General features: G+C 42.9%; 2 protein-coding genes across 3 annotated transcripts; one reads left to right on the top strand and one right to left on the bottom strand.

Moving 5' to 3' along the window:
* Positions 1-430: 430 nt before the first annotated feature.
* Positions 431-11,638, bottom strand: thumpd2 (THUMP domain containing 2). Of its 2 annotated transcripts, none has more exons than XM_040139363.1 (11): positions 11,460-11,638; positions 6,655-6,793; positions 5,591-6,271; positions 5,309-5,445; positions 5,029-5,106; positions 4,748-4,800; positions 4,332-4,419; positions 3,791-3,862; positions 3,201-3,315; positions 2,111-2,231; positions 431-1,679 (listed from the first exon to the last, which is right to left on the bottom strand). In XM_040139363.1, the coding sequence occupies exons 2-11, from the start codon at positions 6,782-6,784 to the stop codon at positions 1,331-1,333; spliced, it is 1,824 nt and encodes a 607-aa protein (XP_039995297.1). In that variant the 5' UTR covers positions 6,785-6,793; positions 11,460-11,638; the 3' UTR covers positions 431-1,330. The 2 variants fall into 2 exon arrangements, with proteins under 2 accessions (XP_039995297.1, XP_039995296.1); XM_040139362.1 differs by lacking the exon at positions 11,460-11,638 and adding an exon at positions 7,622-7,836.
* Positions 11,639-13,858: 2,220 nt separating this feature from the next.
* On the top strand, positions 13,859-20,145 carry LOC120796668. Its single transcript, XM_040139707.1, has 7 exons — positions 13,859-14,122; positions 14,416-14,667; positions 15,536-15,730; positions 16,027-16,196; positions 16,491-16,640; positions 17,835-17,998; positions 18,086-20,145. Exons 1-7 carry the CDS (start codon positions 13,859-13,861, stop codon positions 18,544-18,546), a joined length of 1,656 nt encoding a protein of 551 aa, XP_039995641.1. The 3' UTR covers positions 18,547-20,145.
* Positions 20,146-22,360: the final 2,215 nt, after the last annotated feature.

Genomic DNA, 22,360 nt, shown 5'->3' on the forward strand with positions numbered 1-22,360 from the left:
CGCAAAATAGTGGCCTGTGGGCCAACTAAAATTTTTGGCCCCCTTAACAAAAGCCAGAGTTTTCCCATTTTCATAGTTTGCACCAAAACCTCCCTGTAATTTTTCAGAGATCTATTGCAGGTAACAATGTAATTAACAGGCTTGTGTTAATCCCAATAAACACGACCTTTTAACAACAAATATAATAATTGATTTGCACTCAAGCACAAATAGGTAGCAGTCTTATAGGCATGGCATGTGGATAACCCATCACTTACATTTAATTTTTGTAGTGAAACACAAAGCATATGTTTGTGTATATAAGTCGTTTACTGCCAGATGAGTGTTACACTAACATAAGTTGCTGTAACTGCTAGCACTCTCTAGCTAATGGGAAAGGTGACATATGCTCCGCTGAAACAACAAGTTTTATAACTCTGTTTTATTCTTAAAAGAAATAAAATATTCAAAAATAAATTACAACCATATAAAACACATACAACCATGTCGGTCCCCCGTTGAACGATGTTCAGAAAATGGCCCCCTAGTGGAACCTATCTGTACCCTGCTTTTAAGGATCAGACTGGTAATATTCCATATTTTTCTGATTGTCGACAGAAGACTAAAATCAACAATGAACTGATCCTAACAAATGTTGTCTGTTTAGCGAAAGCCTGACATAGCTGTGCCGTAGACCTCCTATGTTGTCCAAAACTATTAAACACACTAATGAGTCACACAGCTAGAAAAACAAGCATGTCTTTGTTGGAAGCTAATAATAGTCCCCAACAATTGCACTGTTTACTCTTGTTTGAGTAGCGTTTGCAAAAAACTACATAGCCTCTCTATTTTAGAAAATTACTGAGCCTTTTTAAAAAAGGATATGTTTGTGAACATTATACATCTGCAGTAGGAACTAATAGGCTTTTGCCCAGTTTTGAGGGACAAACTGGGAAATTGTCTGTTTTGGTCTTACCATTGAATTGGTCGACAATAAGAACACAGTATAACGCCAGCTGTATCCTTTAAAAGCACAATCCAAGACCTACACCAAAAGTTGGCTTTATTCAAATACAGTTCTGAATGTAAACTAAATGTAGAAACGGAAGGTGGATAAAGGATTTACCTTCCAATCCTTCAGCTCACACAACTCAAAATTCAACATTGTTTTAAAAAAATATATATATTTCTTCAAAACATTCACAATAAAAAACAGTAGTGAACCACATAAAAAAACATGGTAAAGAGTATTTATAATAAAACATGGCATTTCAATATGACTACTTATTTTTCACAATAAGTAACAAAATAAACAACTTCTACTCTGAAATGTGACTTCCATCAACACTGATCAAGCATCTATCTTGACATATTTATGGATAAGTCCATCTATCGCGCCTAAGCTAACTCTCAGAGTTGCCTGGTGCTTCAGAGAGGAGAGGGGGGGAGGCAGACTGTGCTGTAGCCCAGACTGAGTGTCCGTTCCCTGCGTAGGTGAGGATTTGACCCCCTGGTGGATTTGGAAAGTCTGCTGCTTTCTGGAAGATAGAGAAGGAGCTTGGCAGTGTTGTATTCCAGTTTGAGGCTTTGTTTCCTGGTTAGACGTTGGTTCCGTGTCTTTTTGTGCCAGGAGTTTTTTCAGGATACAGGATAACTGAGGACTCAGGAGGAGAACCAGGGTACCACCAACACAGAGGACTCTAGACACACAAACATTCATTAAATCAACTTCAGTTATAACTCATTTTTGGAGAGACAATATTTTTTTCATGCTTATTTGAAAATTTTCAAAAAAAAATACTACACAACACAAACATACCAACATGCACACATCATATTAGATACTCGCAAACAGCTTGATATAAGCAAAATCATTGGGACCGCAGTGGGAAACTGTTTTTTTTTTGCTATTCACTAGTAAAATTTCTAATAAGTAAAAAGGAATTAGCTTTACTTTCAAAATAACAGGACAAAATGTATTATTTTCTAAATATACTATACTGTTATGCAACTTGAATCATATACTAAAAATTATGCACAGTAAACGAACACACACAAAGTTGTTAAATTATCTGATTCACTGAACATTTCTAAAGGGAAACAACTGAAACAGACACACAGGGACACAAACCTCTCCATCTCAGTGAGAATGACTGGCAGGTTGGCAGCCATGTTCGTTTTGGCGCCGAACTTCCTGCCAAATGGCAGGTCACACACCACAGCGTCTACACTGGCGCTGGGCAGAGGCAGCACTGCGCACACAGAGCAGGACAGACAAGCCAAGAGGTAGTTCAGCACATGACAGCAGGGCTCACGCTCACCGCCCACTCGCTGATTCCCATCCAAAACATGTAGCCTTGGATCCCCAGTGAACTAAATAAAGAGTTTAATTTCTAAAACCCACACATGAATTAAGTAAAAGTCATCATCATCTGAATTTATTGATTCAGTTTCTGTAAGACATTAATGACTCCATTTGTAAGTGTTTGCAGTTTGCCAGCTACTAATTGAAGATGCTGGCAATACTTAAAAAGCAATCATAACATATTTCAATTTGAGCCAAATCTTATGTTTATGTGTAGTTTTTCCAAAAAGCAGACATTTCCTTTTATACAAAAAGGGAATGTATTTTTCTAAGCGCCTGCATTCCATATTTCAAAGTATAAATTATGCCATTTTATTAATTAATTGTGTGTATAAACTACTGTCCACAGAAACACATAGAAAACAGGCAGGCTTCATAAAACCCCCGGACGTGGCATTCATACGATGATGAAATGTGAGTATAGCAAAATGACTTTTTTGTTTGTGTGATATCTTTTGCTGAATCATGTGCCGTGTACATTGGAATGGGTTGGGTATGTGTATGTTACTTTAATAAAACCCCAACGCCTGTACCAAATATAGCCAATACTTTAAAAACTATTTTGCATGTATTTGAGTAACTGATGACCATGACTTCAGGGTCACAGGAGTATCTTTGACATCTGTTGTCAAAATATTGTAGTCTTGGCCTTTGACCTTTTGACCATTTACTATGGTATACAAAACTTTACTGTACAACTCTTGTACAATCCTGAAATTCAAATTTGTTTTACAGAAGCACACACTGTAGGTCTCTCTGGATATAAACATTAGGTTAATACCAAAAAAATATAAATGGTTTAAGGACATCATAAAATTTACATCGTTTTGGTGACTATTTAGTTCGGGTTTCCTACCCATAGATGAAGCCTTCAGCAGCTGTATCCTGTTTCCGACCTCGGCAAACTCTATGTTCTCATTGGCCTTCTGCAGCTGTCTATCATCAATGTCTGTACCGAGGAAACGGGCAGCCTGAAGATCCCAATGAAAGTGAGACATCAGATTATAATTGCGGTGTTCCAAGTGCATGCTGTCTATTATTACTAAAAATCAGACACAATGTATTACTCTTTATGATGATATGAAAACTTCTGACATTTCCAGTGAGACCAGAGATGATTTGTCAAATCACAGCAATCAATAACATAAATCAATTCAATCATATAAAATGTGCACTAACTTTGTCAAGGAAATATAACAATTAGACAGTATCAGGGCACATCTGAACATTATTCTTCGCATTAACATCCAATACATGTGAAACAAACAACAGGTCAACAACTGTGTTAAATGTGTCATCATGTGTACCAGGACCGGACCATTTTTCAAACATTTTATATGTTTTGGTCAAATTCCAAAAACATTTTAAAACCTAAACAATTCACTCTTCAGACTTTTCTACACTCGAGCAGATATACAGGAGCGCTGTGTGGTTTTCTGTCCTGACCTGGTGTTCCTGCGCCGCTTCTGTTAAGATGGTTCCCACCCCACACATTGGGTCGACTACAAAGAAACCTGGCTGGGAAACAGGATATAACATACAGTACATACGGTGAGTCAACCGCGTACAGTGCGACTGTGACTGAGGGGCGATATTACATCCCAGTCTCACCGGTGAGCATGCAAATGCATTAGCAGACAGACTGTCAAGTTATGGACAACAAACATCTGGGACATAAAAGTTTGAAAATGAGGATAGCTTTAGCATAGCAACTTTAAGACTGAATGGTCACATCTCAAGAGTCTGAGACCGCCTTGCTCTTTTAGAGGACTGGTAAAACATAGGAAAACTGTGAATGGCAGAATGGTACAGTGGAGAGGAAAAAAGGCCCTTTGCTTGTATTATTTTATGATGCCTTCTGATTTGCAGACATAAAAAAGCGTCCCCCAATAAAGGGGTTTCCTGATAGATTTTCATAAATGTTCTAAATGTGCACACATAATAAAGAATATAGCAGCAGGCACCTAGCAGCTGTGTGTGTTAGTACCTGTATCTGAGCCAGTGAAGCCATAGCCCAGGCTATTGTAGACCTCAGTCCTGTGGTTTTAATGTAGCTCCGGTTAGACAGCGGTAACCTGAAGGGAAAGAAGTGGGACCCTTAACCTATGACTGCTTATCAACTTAATCAAAGCTGCAATAAGAAACAGGTCCATAACCCGCCACCATGTCTAAGTGATTCTGGGTTCTGGCTACCAAGTGAGGCTAGAGGCCACAGCACCAAAAAAAACAATAGAAACTATGGCAATGGCACACAAAAATAATGAAAAGTTTCACTTGCAGCAGAGGAAGCACATTCAAAACACAGAGACTATTACTATTACATTCTGTAAGAGACTGGCTACGTTCAGCAGCTTTGACAGCGTACAGTCAGCATACGGTAGAGAAAAAGTTTCAGTCAGTTACCTGGTCAGTGGAATTCCCAACAGGCAGTGGTCATCACTCAAACAAACATTTATCTGGAGAAAAAGAAAAAAACAGCTAATGATGTGACATTTGAAAGGACAGACAGGATAGCGGAGAGTTTCTGCCATCACCATTATCCAAAGAGAGTTTATTTATACTTTGAAAATATTAATAGTTACACCTATAAAGACATACAGAACATTATCATTTTAATAGCTCGGCCACACTAACCCCATAATCAATACAATCAGGAATATTTTTCAACACAGTAAGAAGTTTACCTCCAACTGTGGATTCTTCAGATCAGCCTTCCAGCCCAGCAGTCTGCCCAAGCCTACTCCAATCAATTTGCTCACGTCCTGTATTAGATGTATTACGCAAACACACAATATTCATCGGAACGCACAGTTATATAAAGTTATTTATGGAATTGGATGGAGAGATTTGCCATTCGACTACATGATTTGAATAATTTAACACTTCATACAGTGTCCACATACTGAAGACTACACAAAGCTCAAACTAAGTGTGTTTTATGTTCTTTATTACATCCTAACCTACCTGTGTGCTGAAGTATCGGGACAGAGATCCAGTACACTTGCAGCTGATCCGAAAAGAGACCGGGGAAGAGGAAGTAACCTCTGATTTATTTATGCTGGGTGGCTGTAGTGTCTTCTCTTCTCCTCCAGTAGTCTTTACTTAATTACATGGAGGCAAACGTGGAGAAAAAAAAAAAAAACAGAAAAAAGAAAGAAATCAGTCAAGGACATGAAAATATGTCAGTCCTAAAAACTCAAATAATGTATGTTGACATAAAAATAAAGCAAAGACAAATCAAATTACCATGTTCCACATTTTCCAGAGCACAGTCGTCTGCCATGTCATCCATCTTCCCGCTGCTACTATCCACATTGTGGTCTGCTCCTGCTGCTGCGTGGACACCAACTGATCCTTTGCAATGCAAACCAGTTTCTGATATAATTCCTTTTTCTACATTTTGTCTACAGCTACTAAACTCCATAACCATCTTCCTCTCCTCACCATTTTTGTCCTCACTCTTTCGTTCTCTGTCAGAAGTCCTCTGTTTCTCTACACTTTTGTCACTACTGGACTCCTCTTCATTATCCCTCTTTATCCTTTTCTCCAGTGTCTGGGCTTCAACTCCACCGGTTTCTCTGCTCATCTTTTCCTCTCTCTGTACTGTCTCTCTTTTTCTCTTCGTTTCCAGTATCTGTGCTCCATTTTCTTCGCCACTTCTCAGCCTCCTGGCCCCACCTTCCTCCTCCCTCTGCGCTACTGTACTCTTTCCAGTCTCCACATTGCACTTCTCCTCCTCTTCCCTCTGTTCTCGATTCCCCTGCTCCCCTTTCCTCTTCCCCATCACACCCGGGGCAGTGCGTGATGTGTTGACAGTAGTGCTTCTGTTGGATAGCTCCCTCTGCAGGCAGCTCCATGTCAATACAGCACTGTGCCATTGACTCCTATGACCCAACAGTCTGGACCGCAGCACAGAGGCTGCCTTTGCTATGAATAATCACAAAGAACACAAATCAAAAGCCGATACAAGAATATTAATTAGGCCCAGAATTCCAAGGAAGTTATGTTCCCCTTTGGGACTTTTCTTTAAGTGATGTAGAAGAATCATTATTATGAAATCATTCTTGTGAATTTGGGGTGTGAATAAAATCACATCTTTTCAATTATATTAAATAAAACATCCAAATCGTCCAAGGTGATTTGAGCATTTGAATTTCCCTCTGACCGGAGGGTTTAAATTGAAATTGATAGAAATTAATATAGTTTTAAGAACAAGAACTGAAAAACAGGCATACAATTTAATATATGCCAAGGTATTCCACGTGTTTTGCGTTTCATGCATCTGTGTACTTGATGTGTCCGGCTGGTACCTGAGCTGGTGTGGGCAGAGAACTGCACAGGCGAGTCGTGTTTCAACAGGAGGAAGAGTCTCTCTGCAGCCTTTAGCCCACTGACTCTGTCGATCTTCGCAGAGGAGCTGAACAACACTTTACCTGGCATCTGACACACCTGGACATGCAAAACAGCAAAAAGAGCAAGACCAGTGTTTAATGATTAGCTCAATCCTGAAATTTAAGGACTATTCAGCAGTTGTCTTGTCCACAAGTATCCTGTTGAAGAATCCTTTAATGAAACACTGAAAATCTGATCTGGAACTGGCCAATACTGCATTGTTGAGGCAGACACCGATGTCAATATTTAACAGTCATCTCACCTGATACCACCACCACTAATATCCTAAATAATAATATATTTCCATAAAATGAAACATTACTCTCACTGGCTGTGTCTTTCACACCTCTGTCTACCAAATTCTCTAAAACTAACCAGGGGCGTATTAGTGAGAGGTATAATGGAACAGAACCCTGGGCCCCAACTTGAGGAGGGCCCTCAAAAAGCCTGGCATTAAAAGTTTATTTTTGTCTACATTTTTTAAAAACGTACATTATTAGCATCATATATAAACTGTTATGTGTCTTAAATAATAGCCTGAGGATGTCAGCAGGAATGTGCAGCTGGAAAAAACTGCATAAATGATGTGATGCCATCATGTCAACGTGGACCAGGATGTTTCCAGCATCTTATGGTACTAGCATCAGTATGCGTAGTAGTTTAATCTTACGTTTAGACTCGGGGCTAAGTTTCAAAGTAAGCCGGCTACATACCTTTGTCTCATGCTCAGGGTTAGGTGAAAACCTAAAAAACCGTGTTGGAAATAGTGTTCTAATACGTTATAAAACCTCACACTGAAGCTTCAAACAGTATGTCGAGAAAAGAGACTGAAATATGGTTTGGGGGGGGGGGGTGTCTTCACTCGTACTGACAAGAAATACCCACATCTTCAGCTGCCAGCTTCCTCGTCACCTCGTCCACTAAGAAAGGCTCCATCCCGTTGCCGGCGGTGCAGTAGTAGCGAACTGACCCCGCTCCACTTCTCGGTTCCGTCATTATTTTGTATAATGTTCCTCAGTGTCCACGGACGGTCATAGTAGGGTTCCGAAATTCCGCCATATTGGAGTTTTTTTTTGTTTACACCGGAAACGGAAATTGCGTCATCGGGCTGCGGTGACCAGCCTTGGCCAGCAGGGGTCTCTCTTACACCCGTGAAAAAGTCACTAAAACCGGAAACGTATTTTATTACCCGCAGCATTTATCTCGAATGTGAACGTGAAAATGTGTCACCTGGTCACTTGTTCACATCGATTTTCTTTGTAATAATGGCCTGTTAATGTGATACAGCAGCTCAACAAGCCTTCATTTTGTGACTTTATCTAATACATGGATTGAAGTGAGAGCTCTTATCAGCACACATACACACACACACACACACACACACAGACTTAATACCCAAATGCCTCGGTGCACACATTAGGTATTCAGACACGCACAAAGAAAAACTTTCAAGAAAAAATCAACAACTGCAAATGTGCAAGTGCAGGCACATACACACATTAAATAGACAGCGGTTCAAGCACAGTACACACACCTCTGTTGCAGAGTATTACCTGGAGCCAGCTCTGAACAGGTGTTCCTCCACAGTTGGCAGGAAATCTCGGATAAACCGTACAGCAGAAATAATGGCTACCGCACAATCTCATTTTTTCTCTGCACTTATTGGAGTCAGAGAGATCGTCCACCTGTGTCTCAGCGCGTCACTCTCTAATCCCCTTCTTATCTCTGTCTGTCCTCCTGCTCCGTCACACTCTCTCTAACACTTTTTAATCTTCCGCTCTTCTCTGCCTGACATTTGAATGACCCCGAACATGTATACAATCCCCTTACTTCGGCTGATGAATATATTTATTTAAGAGCCAACATGGGTATGTCAGTGCCTCAGTGGGTGAGGATTTGATTTGAATCATTTCCCTGCATTTTTTATTTTCCAAGTGATAACCCATCAGATTCATATAAAGATTTGGGGGGCACGTTAAATTCCCAAATGAGTAACCGGCGTTTGACAACTGATTACCAGTAAACCCCTAAAATTGATTCATTTTTAAGTAATCCAAGCACCAAAAAGACAAACAGACTCACACTGAAACATTTATTACTGTGAATACTCTTCTACAGTATGACGGCCACCATAGTCTGCCATAAGAACCATAATAACCTTATCTGAGACAATGACCATCTGAAAGTTCTCATCTACTCTGCGGATGAGAGAAATTTGCATTGAGCAGATCAGTTTGCCAGTGGACTGTATTCAGCTGTTAATATTAATTCTATATAATATTCCATCTTCATCGCTGGACTGCTAAGGGTGCCAGATCGCATGACGGAAACTGTTTAAACAACACCAAGAGTCTACAGCCATTCGAGCAGCTCTGTGAGGCTGCGTTTAGGCACTGCAGTGCTTCGAGCTAAATGCTAACATCAGCATGCTGACATGCTAAGATGCGAACCGTGGCGATGTTGACTTGCTGATATTTGTGTGGAGAGATTTCACCTTAAACCACTAATGTCAGCTTCATGGGGGCACTAGAGATAAAGTCAGGGGATCACCAAAGCCAGTAGGATTAATCCTCTGGGAACCATCAATGTGCTAATCCTTTGTCCGCTATATTACATTTATTTGACAAATGGCTTTTGTCGTTCATTTTTCCATATTGTTGTTATCTAAAAAACACCTTTGATATCTTTGTGATATCAAACAGGTTCATCTGTTCATCTAGCCTCTCTATGGTCAAAAACAGTGGACACATTGTGGGTCACATAATTACATCCAGCATCTTGCAGTCGGTGGCCCTGTTACATAGGAATGCGGCAGATATTAACTTTATTGGGCTGCAAGATGGATGACGATTACAGTACCTTTAGTCAGGGACAGCTTTGACTAAAATTAAAGTTGGATTTTTTTGGGGATTTTACCTTGTTCTCTTTTAAAGTTTAGCCTGTGACTACTTTTCATCAGCACCATAACATTGGACGTATCCATGTGGAAACAAGACATTAATACTCCTTTCAACGGCTGGCATTTGCAATAATTAGCCCCACTTCTGCGAAGTGAACACAACAGCTTCACAAAATGGATGCTGTCTGGCACACCAGCCATGGGATGATATATAACTGTACATTAAGCATGTTTTTATTCTCCTCCACACCCCATAAATGATCGGATGGAGGAGGATAAATGCAGAGAGGGGGGCAGATAAAGAAGACAGAAAAGGGAGGATGGAGGAAAAGGGAAGGAGAGAAATGATGAGGACGGGAAAGAGGCAGAGAATTAAAAAAAAGAAATGGAGGGAGACGGATCAATAGTATGCATAGAGGAGGGCAAAGAAAACAGCAGGTTTGTTTTATTACTTCATCATATTGAACTAATTAGTGCAACTTCGGCTACAAAGTGTTTATGTGGAGCTCAAGGCTGATGAGTTTTGAAGGTGACAATAATATAAACAGTGTACAAAAGTACAGATTTAAAGTTCTGCATAGATAATAATAAACACAAGCAGACCCACAAGTGCATATATGACCTTAACGTGACAGAATTCCCATTTGTTGTATTAATGAAATAACAAACCTGGTGAAAACCAAGTGGTGATTTAGTTATTACCAACAAAATTTGGGAGTCAGAGCAGCTCTATAGCCAGATATGATGTAATTTGTAGAGTGAGGTAGCATCCAGTCTCCCTATATTTTCTGTAACTTCTCATTTATTCACCGATTGTCCCTTGCAATTAAAAACCAAACCAAAAAAAAAACAACAAAACAAAAACAACAAAAAAAAACACACAACGTTGGGGTGAGGGGAGACCAAGAACAAGCATTTTTCTGCGCACAAGATCACGTGATAACAAACTTAACTGGGGCTGGCTGAAGCCTGGGAGAGATGAAGGTGAGTGGCTCTCGTGTTGAGAGACTTTTGCCAAACAAGTTAACATGTGCACGTAAGCGCTACAGTAACAAGAGACCGTTAATGTCCAAGCGTGAAGTCCGGTCACACAGGTAAAAAAATATATCACGTAGCCCGCATGTTCAGCACACAGAAATGCTCAGTATGGTTTCCCTCTGATCCCTGAGACAAAATAGGGTCGTTTGTCAGTGGGTTTCAGCGGTGAGGATTTCTGACATGGACATATGGACACACACCTACCGTAACTTAACTTTGTCTTTGTCTTTGACTGTGCTCAGTGGCTGATCTATACACATAGTGTGTACAGAGACCCACCCTCACATGATGTAAGCGCCGTAGGTCCACTCCATGAATCCTGTATTTTGAAACTGAAAATTAAACTTGAACTTCAAGCGGCGTTCTCTTGTAAACTACGCATTCTGCGTGCGATGACTGATCCTAGGGGCGCTGCCATTTAAAAGGCCAGACTATTTGAGTGTACGCATGTCTTGTGGGTTTGCGTTACCCATGTTGTGGGGGACATAAATCTGTTTACAAAAAAAATCACATAGTGGGGACTCAACTTCCATGTGGGGACACAAAGCAAGTCCCCATAACGTGAATTGTAGGGTAAAGACCTGGTTTAATGTTAGGTTAAGGGTTAGGGTAAGTCTCCTTGAAATTAATACGAGTCAATGTTTGTCCTCTAAAGGGATGGAAACACAACCGTGTGTGTGTGTGTGTGTGTGAGGTAGGTTGAATCCACCTGTCATTCTCCTCCAACTCCTCTCTTTTTTCATCATCAAAGGAATATCTCTTATTCCTTTTCTTTTATCTACCTACCGTTTCCTATTCTTGTCTCTGCGCCTCCCTTGTCCTTTCTCTCTCTTTTTTCTCGCCAGTTCTTTCCTGCCCTCCTTTTCTTCTTTCTCTCCTTTTATCGTCACTTCACTGTCAGATGGAAATGAGACCTTTACAAAGGGACAAAGTGAAAAAATCAGAGCAAAAGAGAGAGAGAGAGAAAGAGAGGGAGGACTGAATTTCCACCACTTAACCATGTATGGGTGCACCCATGCCCATTTCTCAGTTCTGATGTGTGTGTGTGTGTGTGTGTGTGTATGTCTGTGACGTGAGCACATTTAAATATTTACTGCTCTCAGAGGAGTGTGAAGTGTGTCAACGGGGCGAAGCATCCACGGGGAGAGTAGAGCGAGAGTGAGACGGAAAGAGAGGAAGAGAGAGAGAGATACACATTCTCCCAGCAGCAGAGCTCAACCAGTAAACACTGCATCAAACTGGCAGAAGCTATCAAAATCAACAATAACTCGTGAAATAGGGAAGAGCGCGGGAGGCCGGAAAGCAGACTGGAGGGAGAGGAAGATGTATGGAGAGAGGGAGGAGGGGAAGAAAGAAATTGGGTGTGTGTTGGTCCATGTGTGATTTGTATCCTGGCTGCTTGTGTGTAGCTTAAAGATTTGCTGTCTTCAGTTTTTGAAACACCAGCATATCATTGTCGGTTTTGCTACGACACCATGCTTTACTTACGGCAAAATCCTTTTCCATCTCACTTCGAATAAATTAACAGAATTTCTAATCATCTGAGTTATTAATCTCCGTTTTTGTGAATTTCAATGATCAACTCATTCCTTAGGCCATTTTTCACAGGTGACATCAGCTAAATGGAATTCAGCCATCGTTCACGTTATTATTCACACCTGTTCTTCTCCTACTGGGATATGTCAAAGTGTGTTCCATGACAAACGGTCTCTTTTCCTATTTGTGGTGCAGTTGGTTTCAGCCAATTTATCTTATCTGCCGAAGCGCCGCAACTCTTACAACTTTAAAGATGTACTGTAAGTAAGGTAAGCGCTCTGGCCCCAAAGAGAGAGTGCACTGACACATAACATCCGTAATTTCGCTTATCTCTGTCCAGTATTTTTAGAAAACTGGGCAGGAGGACAGCAGATGAGTATAGTCAGCGACTCCCTCCCCGGACCTTTGCCAGCAACTTTGACATGACCTGCTATGAAAACTCTGCTTGAACGACGGGTGCCATTACAAGAGGTTGTAAACACAGCATTGGCGTGCAATCACCTTATGAAGTTAATATGGCTAATGTTAGCAAACAGTTGTTTATTATCTATAATATCTACTTTCCTTCGAGCTCTGGTTTGGTCTCCGCCAACTCTCGAGGGAAATATCCGACTCTTAAGCAGCGAAAACCTCCACATTGTTAACTAGCCTAATGCTACTTTCGGCTGCCTGCTGTTTGGTGCTGGGCAGGTAGCATTCGCTGGGTTTATCAGCGCTTTTTCAGCAGGCGCCTGCCGTGGCTAACAGCGGCGGTGAGACTGAACCAAAACAGTAAAAGTTTACGGGCTGGAAAACCGAAACAACGAGCTGAAAGATGCTAAAATGCTCCACAGGCCTTGGGGGAAATGCGAAGTCGGGCGACAATTCTCCGTTAGTTTGTCGCAATGAGTGACCCCCTTAATATTACACATAGTCATTTAATTTTTTGATTTAAACTCTTAAGTCCATCCACCATCAGCTGTGTTGCAAACACTAAATGACGCAAAAATAACAAAAATAGTGCTTGGCACGGCTTCCACTCCTTTAGAGATCAGCACACAAAATGGCATATGCTGCTTTTGCGAAATGACATCACATACCTGAACATACTGATTGGAAGGGAGAATAAATATTTTTATAAAATGTGAAAAAAAAAAAAACGGTTACAATATGGGCAGGAGTGTCTCACAAGTTTAACCTAAATGATTGATCGTCCAAATTAACCCGAGCTACTGTCCACGCCTCTGTGTGCGGCATTTCATTTAGCTACAGCTGTTACACACACGAAACTCCGAGGCCTGTGAGTGCACAAGCCCATGTCCCAGTTAACGAAGAACATCTCCCGCACCACGGAAAATCCCAAATCCCCTCGGCCCAAATTTTATCAATTAAAAAAAGTCAACATCGCACCCCCACCAAGGCCACTGTTCCATTTAGCTAAATAAAAAAGTTGAAAAGCCCTTGGCCTAAATTTTCAATGCTCTGACAGCCATGAAGACTTTTGTAGCTATTACTTTAATTTCCAAGGACCTCTGGCTCCTTCCAGGGAGCCCCCCCCCTCCCCCCAGGCACAAGGATGATTAGTTTAATTTCATCATACATTCACTTAAAGATAACACTGCAAGAAAGAGTGCAAAATAACGATTCTCGGAGGTTTTAGCTCTCCACGCATGAGCGGCGGACGGATGGAGATTCCGTTGGACCAAACCTGGGCGGGCACCCACACTAGCGGCATTGCCCGCTCTCCGCGGCTAGGGGGCGGTGTGGGTTTACTGCTGAGCCACGGTCTGCTCCCGTGTTGTCTTGGTCAGTCTCGTTACCGCAGGGGGCGGAGGCGGAAGAATGGGGCCGCGAAGGGACGGGGAGAGGCCGCCTGGCCCGAACCCAGCCCGCTGCTGAATGTCACCGTGAAATGTCAGGATCCCGTTTCAGAGGTATTCGGGAAAATAAAAAGGCTATGTCCCCGGTTACGTGATGAATTAAATAGATACGTTTTTGCATGTGCGGACTCTTAAGACATCCACAACTTGTGTTAAAACCCTTGAGGTCGTAGTATATTATGTGATATGTCCAATTGAAAAAGAAAAATGAGGGAAGACATTGACCGTTATTACGCTGTCATGTCATCCGGGCACGTGGTTCGCTGTCGGCACCGGCTCCCCAGTGCTGAAGGCTCGTTTGTGTACATCAGTCTAGTATTTTCCCCCTGTTTCCTCGTCTTTCCCAGGCGCTGCAACGAATTAGGAATACCGACCAGCGTTGTCACTGCACGCACGCCGATGCAAAGCTCAACATGGGCCAGGTGTTCTCGTCGGAGGGCGCGCGTCCTCACGTGAGGGATGAAGTCGGTTCCGTCCTCTACGAGGCCATGTTGGAAGGCGGCGCCGTACCTGACCTGGGAGTCGTCCACCCTCTCCTCCTGGCCAGTCACGATGAGTGTTTTGACCCGCGGTCCCGCCTCCAGGAACAACTGCAGCAGGTTAACGAGATTTAAAAAGAAAGCATGGCGGTGTGTGTGTAAGTGGTGGTGGTGGTGGTGATGATGATGATGATGATGATGATGATGATGATGATGATGATGATGATGCTGATGAGAAAAAAAAAGGAGACAGGAGAGAGAGAGGAGTGAGAAACCACAGGTGACCAAAGTAAGCGTGGCGTGAGGGTCAACAGCCTAGAGATTTCACCCCTGAATCCAGATGTTGTGGCCTTGAGGAAAAAAAGAAAGAGAGAGAGAAAGCAAAATGAAGCAGGACTCAGTGTGGTGGTGTGGTCCTGGGTTGCTTGGGGAGGAGAGAGTTATGACGACTCACGGACCAGCACCACAAAACGATGCCATTCTCACTCCTTTTTAAAAAGAAAGCATGGCGGTGTGTGTGTAAGTGGTGGTGGTGGTGGTGGTGGTGATGATGATGATGATGATGATGATGATGCTGCTCATGAGCAAAAAAAAAAAAATACTGAGGAGACAACGAGGAGAGTGAGTACGAGAAACCACAGGTGACCCGAAAGTAGCGTGAGAGGGTCAACAGCTGGTAGATTTCACCTGTGAATCCAGATGTTGTGGCCTTGAGGCGGTTAAGAAAGAGAGAGCGATTGTGCAAAATGAAGCACGGTTCAGTGTAAGCAGTGTGGTCCTGGTGCTTGCGGACTGTGAGGAGGTTACGACTCCATACGAGGACCAGCACCACAAAACGATGCCATTCTCACTCCTTTTTAAAAAGAAGGGAGGGCGGTCTACTCTGCTGACGTTTTTATTTTGAGACTGACGGTAAGAGACAGTATGCTGGCGTTCTGCTACCATTTAAACGTGCCGTGAACCTTGCTGTCTATTTCTCCTCGCCCAGCTGCAGGGCAGCATTGGGAACCGGGCGCCCACCTACCTGAAGGATCTGATCGGCCGACTGGCGACCTTCGCGGATGAGCCGCGCCTGGCCGGCCTGGTGGGATCGGTGGTTACTATGGTGATGGACATGGCCTATACCTCGTCAAAGCAGTCAGCGGGGGCGAAAGGGAAGTCAGCGGGATCATCGTCATGCCAAGTAAAACCCCCGATAGAAAATAATGAAGGGAATTTGCCAAAGGATAAGAGTTCTTGCTGAAATTTTAAAATGGAGTAAATGCCTTTTATACACTGTATTTACTGATAGATTTTAGCCAGCTATGTTCACAAGCCTGCTAATGAATAGTGTTAAATCGTGATTTCTAGTGTAGAAGGAAAAAAGTAAAAAAAAGCTACAGAAACTGATGAAGTGATGAATCCACAAATTCAAAAATCAACAGCAAAAAAAAAAAAATTACTACCCTACAATTTCCATGCTTGAATGTCTGCCTCCAGCAGAGAGTCTGGGAGCTCCAGGAGGTGATGGAGGAGTACCTGAAACGCTGTAGAATCAACCTGAGTGACAAAAACAGGCTGATCCAGGACTCCGTCCGACTCGAGGCCCAGCTCAGCCTCACCCTCACTCAGCTGAAGACCTGTATGCTGGGGGGAGACTGCGATTCCAGGTGAGTGAGTACAGCAGAGTAGAGGGTGGCATCATAACACAGAGCAGAGTACAGGGGAGCGGAAGAAAGTAAAGAACGATACAGAGTAGGGGACAGCGCAGTAGCTGCTGAGCAGATTAACGTGCCGTAGAGCAGAGTACGGGGCAGACATGGAAGCAGAGAAGAGCACAAAGTAGCTGCATGGAGGCTAGAAGAGTTCTGTTTAGTCGGATTTAGTGGGACACTGTGCAGATCAATCAATGAGCAGTGGTCGTGAGGAGTGTGTTTTGTTCCTACGCTGTCTGTTCTCTCCAGGTCTCTGAGGCACTGGGCCAGTGGGGCGGCATTTCACACCCAGATGTTGGCTCACCTGGCTGTACTTGAGGGTGAGGTTGAACCCCTGGCTGCGAGGGCAGCACTGGAGCAGTACAAGGAAGACCTCGCACAGATCATACCCGCTTACAGGTAAATACAGTGCACGCAGCAATCCAGCGGCCGACCACAGTGGAAGCTCTCAACGGCCTCCCAGCCAGCAGGGCCATGGGATGCCCTAGTGGGTTTGTCGGGTACTTGCTCCATACACCACACGTGTGTCTGCACATGTGGGTCACTAACGAGGCAAAGTGGGCTAGAAGTTGGGAGTAATATCTCTTGCTTACCCTGTGACTTAGTCATGAAAGGTCAGGTTCCTGACGTTGATAATTTTAGTTTTATTTTCTGTTTTTTCTTTTTTCCCTTTTCGGACAAATGCCTGCTTGTCACTGACCCACGTGGGGCCGACTTGGGCATTTTCGCTGGGATGTAGCTGTCTAAAAGAACAACGTTTTAGTGGGAGAGGGTGAAAGGGTCATCTCTGACTCAAGTGTGTTGATCCCGCATGATGGTGATGACTTGGAGTTTAAATATGCCACTCACAGTGCAGGCAGTCTGTATTCTATTTGCAGCGTTTCGGTGGAGCTGGGGTTTGTACCGGGGGTGGACACCCTTTTGCAGGCATGCGAAAGGAAGTGCACAAAATAAAGTGCAAGTACAAACACTGAAGAACTTTTTCGGGCCGCGTCGTCAGACAGCAGACACACAAAAATTCAGTGGAAGCTGGAGCGTACAGTGGTGAAGCATACTGACCACAGGGCCTTGCTGTTTGCTGTGAGACCAGCTTTCCAGCCTGCTCCAAATATAACGGCAAAAACACAAAAAAGCTCATCAGACTGTCAGGAACGTCTAGCCCTAAACTTTCGGCTTACATTTAGACTTGATGCTTACAGTAGAAATTTCCAAATCGGAGGAGACAGGAGGCGCAGTCATGATATAATCAACGGCATGTGAGTAAAAAGGGAAAAACGTGAAAGCCAAAACTTAACGTTTTTTTTCATCAATGAGTTTTTAAACCCAGTGACCAAAAGACAGACCCTCAACCTTTAAGCTAGCAACATGTCATCACTATAATACTGCTGTGATCAATACAGGTTTCCCGACATGCATTTTTAGAGCACATCTAATGAGAGAAGTTAAGCACATCCACAAAATAAGAAATGAGACAGTTTTGAAAAAGAGTGATAAAATGCCAAGTTGACTCAACTTTTCTGTTTTCTTTCTTCATCCAACCCAATTCTTCCTGCCATCATGTAACCCCCCCCCCCCTCCCCGTCTTCATTATAGGCGATATAAGTCTAATACAGTGTGTGTCGTGAAATGTCGTGGGGGTCTTCCAGCATCGCACGACCCCCTGCCAGAGCAGGGATCCATGACGGGACTCACTGTGACAGACAGAGAGACAGGAAAGAGCGTGACCCTCTCTCTGTCCACCTTGGAGTCAGAGACAGGTAGACTTTCTTTAGGTAACCAAGAAAAAACTGCTCATGCCAGTCTCCCTCAAGTTGCATTTAACTGAACTGAGTTGAACTTCACAGGGAGAAGAAGGAAAGATGCTGGGCCTGATAACACCCTTGTTTCCTCCTCCATTAACCTGGACCTGATCACCTCAGATCAGTACGCCCAGGCATATCTGGGGCATCTGTTCTCTTATAAAGGACCCGTGGCAAAGCTGGAGAACTACTTTACCGAGGCTGGTGACAATCTGCGAACGCTAAGACCTAATCTAGGATGTACCAACAAGACAGGAGTGAGCAAAGGGATCGAACCAAGTGACGGAGTGCATCGTAGTGACCGGGCAGAGGGAGAAAGTGTAGAGCAAAGAGTGGACAAGGGCAAAGGGGATAAACAGGACAAGATGGAAAGGAGAAGAAGGCAAGAAGAGACGGAGGAATGCAGTCACAGAGATGAAAGGATGAAACTGAGTATTGTAGAGACGCAGCCGGAGGAAAGCCTTGATCACAGTCTTCCCAGTGCACCAAGTACGCAAAAGGAATGACTGGACGGCAGCCACATCATAAGATTTCAATTCTCTGCTGAAGAGAATCAAAAAGTGTAACTCGGAAACATAAACAATTTAAGCAATCTTGTTTGTAATTTGTTCAGGGAGCTTAACACTGATCGCTGGATAGAGGGTGAATGGCCGGTTTTCTGCTTTGTCTGCAATGCTTTACACTGCAAAAGTGACATCAGCCCTGGCCAAATATGAACCCAAATAACTCTGGATTTCAAGGTAATTTTAATGATAAGTCCGTCAATTTTGGTAAATCTTTGCAGGAAGTAAGAAAAGTTCTTGATTGTCCACTAAACTGAATTCTCGGGTACTGAAAGTGTGTTTCACTCATTTTCACCAGGATACTTTTCCCCTGTTTGTGTTATTTGCTCAATGCCAAAATACAAAGCAACATGTAAAATAAATAAATAAATAAATAAATCACGGAGCAATTTTAACAAGAATCCTACAGATATAACAGATGTATCAGCTGAACCAAAACAGCCAAGAGGCTTATCGTGTGGCTCCGCCTTAACAAGTACACATCAAATCTCAAGGAGCAAAATTGCCTGATTGTTGTCTGTAGCTATCATGTACGAACCCAAGATTACTTTACTGTGAGAGCAAATTCACCATATAGTAAAAGGGTACTTGCAGTTATCAATGAATAATTTCTTACAAAAGCTCCAGTGAAACGTTTACTAAATTAGGGGTAATTGAATTCCAGATGCTGGGACCTTGGTAGGACATTTTCAATGGGGCACTGATCATCGAAGCAGCAAACAGAGCGAAATCAAATGTTAAACTAATTAATCCATTGCAGACCTTGGACCACCATATTGTACAGTAAATACAAGCAAGTAATGTTGATAAACCAGGCGAAAAAACTGACATACGTGGTCGAAGTGCACTGTCGGTATGTGGTGCAAATATTCCCTCTAAGCACATTAGCAACATCGCTGCCTTGCCTTGAACATGGATACAGAAAGTGATGGTCTCAGTGGCACTAAAGAGACTAATCTACAGTATGGAGGTGGAAAAAAAAAAATCCCCCTCTGCACTCACCACAGCCTCTGGCAGAGATGAATATGTGCAAATCCTATTCATTTTCCACAGAGGTTTCCTTTAAAACCGACATCATATTTAATGATGTGAATTTTGAGGTCTGTAGTCACAGCGGAACCATGGCAAAACACATCTCTATGGTTGTGAGTCGCTACCGCGTAATAGGTTTTTTTTTTAACGTTCTGGGCCCGCTCAAGCATCAGTGTAGCTTCTAAGTGTGAACTTCAATTAGTAATAATTTAGACATATTTATGTTAATATTCTGCGTCAGTTGATTTAATGTAGTTGGTGGAAAGATGGGCTCAAATCACACGGCTGTGACACTCTTTTGGTCCCAAACTCCTGTGGAAAGGTCACAAGCACAGCAACCTGTCCACCTCCTGCCCGAGACCATTTTCCCCATGTGTGTGTGAGGAAATTGCAAGCCCAAAAAGGGGGACATTTTGAGGGACGTTCACGGGAGGGATGGCGCTTTTCCTTGAGTTGTCTCTCACTCGGAAAGGCTGAAAAGATGTTTTCTCTCTCGGTATTATGGTGTGCGATGCGGCGGGCGGGTGGGCGGGCAGCACAGGAAGGAGCTCCTTTGTGGCGAAGCTGGCAGCGCTGTGTGAATGTCAAGCCGGTGGGGAGAGAGTGTTTGTGGATTTCTGTTGCGTGGGTGCGTCGGCGTCCGTGTGTTACAGAGAGTTGGAGAGTGTGTGTGTGTGTGTGATGGCACGCGCGTCTAGATTAGAGAAAGAGAAAGATGTGGAGATGTGAAGAATCCAGACGTGCACAATATTGTGTGTCTGTGAATTAAAAGCGGGAGAGCGATCATTTACGTGTGTGTGTGAGTGTGCATAAAAAGGAAGGACTGTGAGTTACTTTGAGAATAAGAGATGGCAGTACAGAAAGAAAGGGAGAGTGGTACAAGTGGTTGATGGTTTTGTATGTGTGTGTGTGTGTGTGTGTGTGTGTGTGTGAGTGAAGTCTCGCTAGCTGTCGATGAGTCACGCTTCACAGCTCCAATTACTGGTCTCTGCTCTGCTAATGCTGTCTGATTGGTGTTATTACTCTCTCGCTCTTTTGTTCTCTTCCTCCCTCACTCTGTTTTATGTTTCTCCCGCTGGCTATCAGATTAGTTTGACTTTATTATTTAATGTCATGTAGCTCTGACCAGCTTTGTAAACACACACACAAATGAAAAGCGGTACATCTAATTCATATACACTACACAGCAGCGCATATACAATTGCAATAATTTGCATTAAACTTTGTTCGTGTAAATTTTTTATCTATTTTTTGTTTTTGTGTATATTTCTTTTTCTTATACTGCTTTTATCTTTTCTTTTTCATATTCTCTCTCTACTGTCTGTCTCTGATATTTAGAAACAGCGCATTCTTTTGCTAGTAGTCCATTATTTTCAGAAACTCAGATTGATTTATTGGCAACGTAAAATGTTCCTTCTTTCCCATAAAGTCCTTAAGAAAGAGAACATTTCAGCACATTTCAAACGCATACAAACCCAATGACTTCCCTCCTGTCTAGTGAAACTACAGGCGGGGGGGGGGGAACAAAAAATTGATTACAAAACAACCGAAATGCAACACTAAAAAAAAAACACTTACACGCAAAAACGACTGGACCAATATTACAAGGAATTATGACATTGAAATCCGTCATGCATATACATCCATATATACATACATACATACAGTATGTACATACTGTATGTATGGTGTGGTGCCCACTTAATTTTAAGGATTTAGATTGTTTTGTATAGTGTCTCCTTTTTCTTGTTTTCCTTTTTCCTTTGCTTCTGTCTTCCTGCCGCTAGTGGGACATGTACGGACAAAAGGTCAAAAGTTGACTCCCACATAAAAAAAAAAACAGAGGAGGGTCAGAGTGTTAACTACTTGATGGCCTGTGTTCATGTGGGTGTACTTACAGGTGTAGTCCAGAACCGCTATTTCTGGATCTAAAGTATGCGTGTGTGTAATTGAGAGCATCTTGACATGTTGTTTTACCCATCTCCCCCCTCTGTCCCGAGTAGGTGTGTGTGCGCGCGCGCGTGTGTGTGGTTGTGTGTGCGCGCGTATATGTCTGTATGCAGTGGCTGGTGGTATTGAAAGCGTCACCGCGGCAACAGAAAATCGCCACAGTAACTCGACGTCATCTCACCGCCCACAGCCTCTCAGCAGTGAACAGTCGCTGACACAGAGCACCCTACTGTCGAGAGAGAGCGTGTGTGTGTGAAGCTATGTGTACTTTATGTGTGTTTGTGTCGGTACATGCGTTAGTATGTGGACTCAGTTGTGTTTTGATGCTGTGTGTACTGTGCATGTGTGCGTGTGTGTGTGTGTGTTCTTTTGTGTGGGTGTCAGCAAGTCAGCAAAGTAAGCAATGGAGGTAGAAAGGAAGGGAGGGAGAGAGACATGAGCAAGGAGAGAGGAAGAAAGGTGAAGAGAGGAAAGAGCAAGGGATGAGCAAAGGTGGGAGTAACAGACTGATGGAAGGAGAGAGTGGGTGACAAAAGACAGATGTACTTTAACGTGAGGAAGAACAGGAAAGAGAATAAGAAAGAAGAATGATGGATTCTAGAAACTTAAAGCCCCTGAAAACTTAACTTCACATCTTCTCTATAATACTGATATTCATGAAATCTGAAATGTCATACCATAATATCTGAAATATTATAGCGCCACACTGGTGGGTTTGCATGTGTTAGCTAACTCCAAATTGCTCTCGGGACTGATTTCCTGAGACAACCTTTGG

The sequence above is a fragment of the Xiphias gladius genome, chromosome 11, assembly GCF_016859285.1.
Source record: "Xiphias gladius isolate SHS-SW01 ecotype Sanya breed wild chromosome 11, ASM1685928v1, whole genome shotgun sequence".
Lineage (NCBI taxonomy): Eukaryota > Metazoa > Chordata > Actinopteri > Istiophoriformes > Xiphiidae > Xiphias > Xiphias gladius.

What these genes read in the sequence shown, in the direction of transcription:
- thumpd2 (XM_040139362.1), bottom strand. Translation starts at nt 7,732, where the DNA reads ATGACGGAACCGAGAAGTGGAGCGGGGTCAGTTCGCTACTACTGCACC. An exon ending in AAGCGGCGCAGGAACACCAG is followed by an intron (nt 3,316 to 3,790) that starts GTCAGGACAGAA and finishes TGGGATCTTCAG; the next exon opens with GCTGCCCGTTTCCTCGGTAC. An exon ending in GCTGAAGGCTTCATCTATGG is followed by an intron (nt 2,232 to 3,200) that starts GTAGGAAACCCG and finishes CTGTGTGCGCAG; the next exon opens with TGCTGCCTCTGCCCAGCGCC.
- LOC120796668 (XM_040139707.1), top strand. Translation starts at nt 13,859, where the DNA reads ATGAGCGGCGGACGGATGGAGATTCCGTTGGACCAAACCTGGGCGGGC. An exon ending in GTCAGGATCCCGTTTCAGAG is followed by an intron (nt 14,123 to 14,415) that starts GTATTCGGGAAA and finishes CGTCTTTCCCAG; the next exon opens with GCGCTGCAACGAATTAGGAA. An exon ending in TCCAGGAACAACTGCAGCAG is followed by an intron (nt 14,668 to 15,535) that starts GTTAACGAGATT and finishes CTCCTCGCCCAG; the next exon opens with CTGCAGGGCAGCATTGGGAA.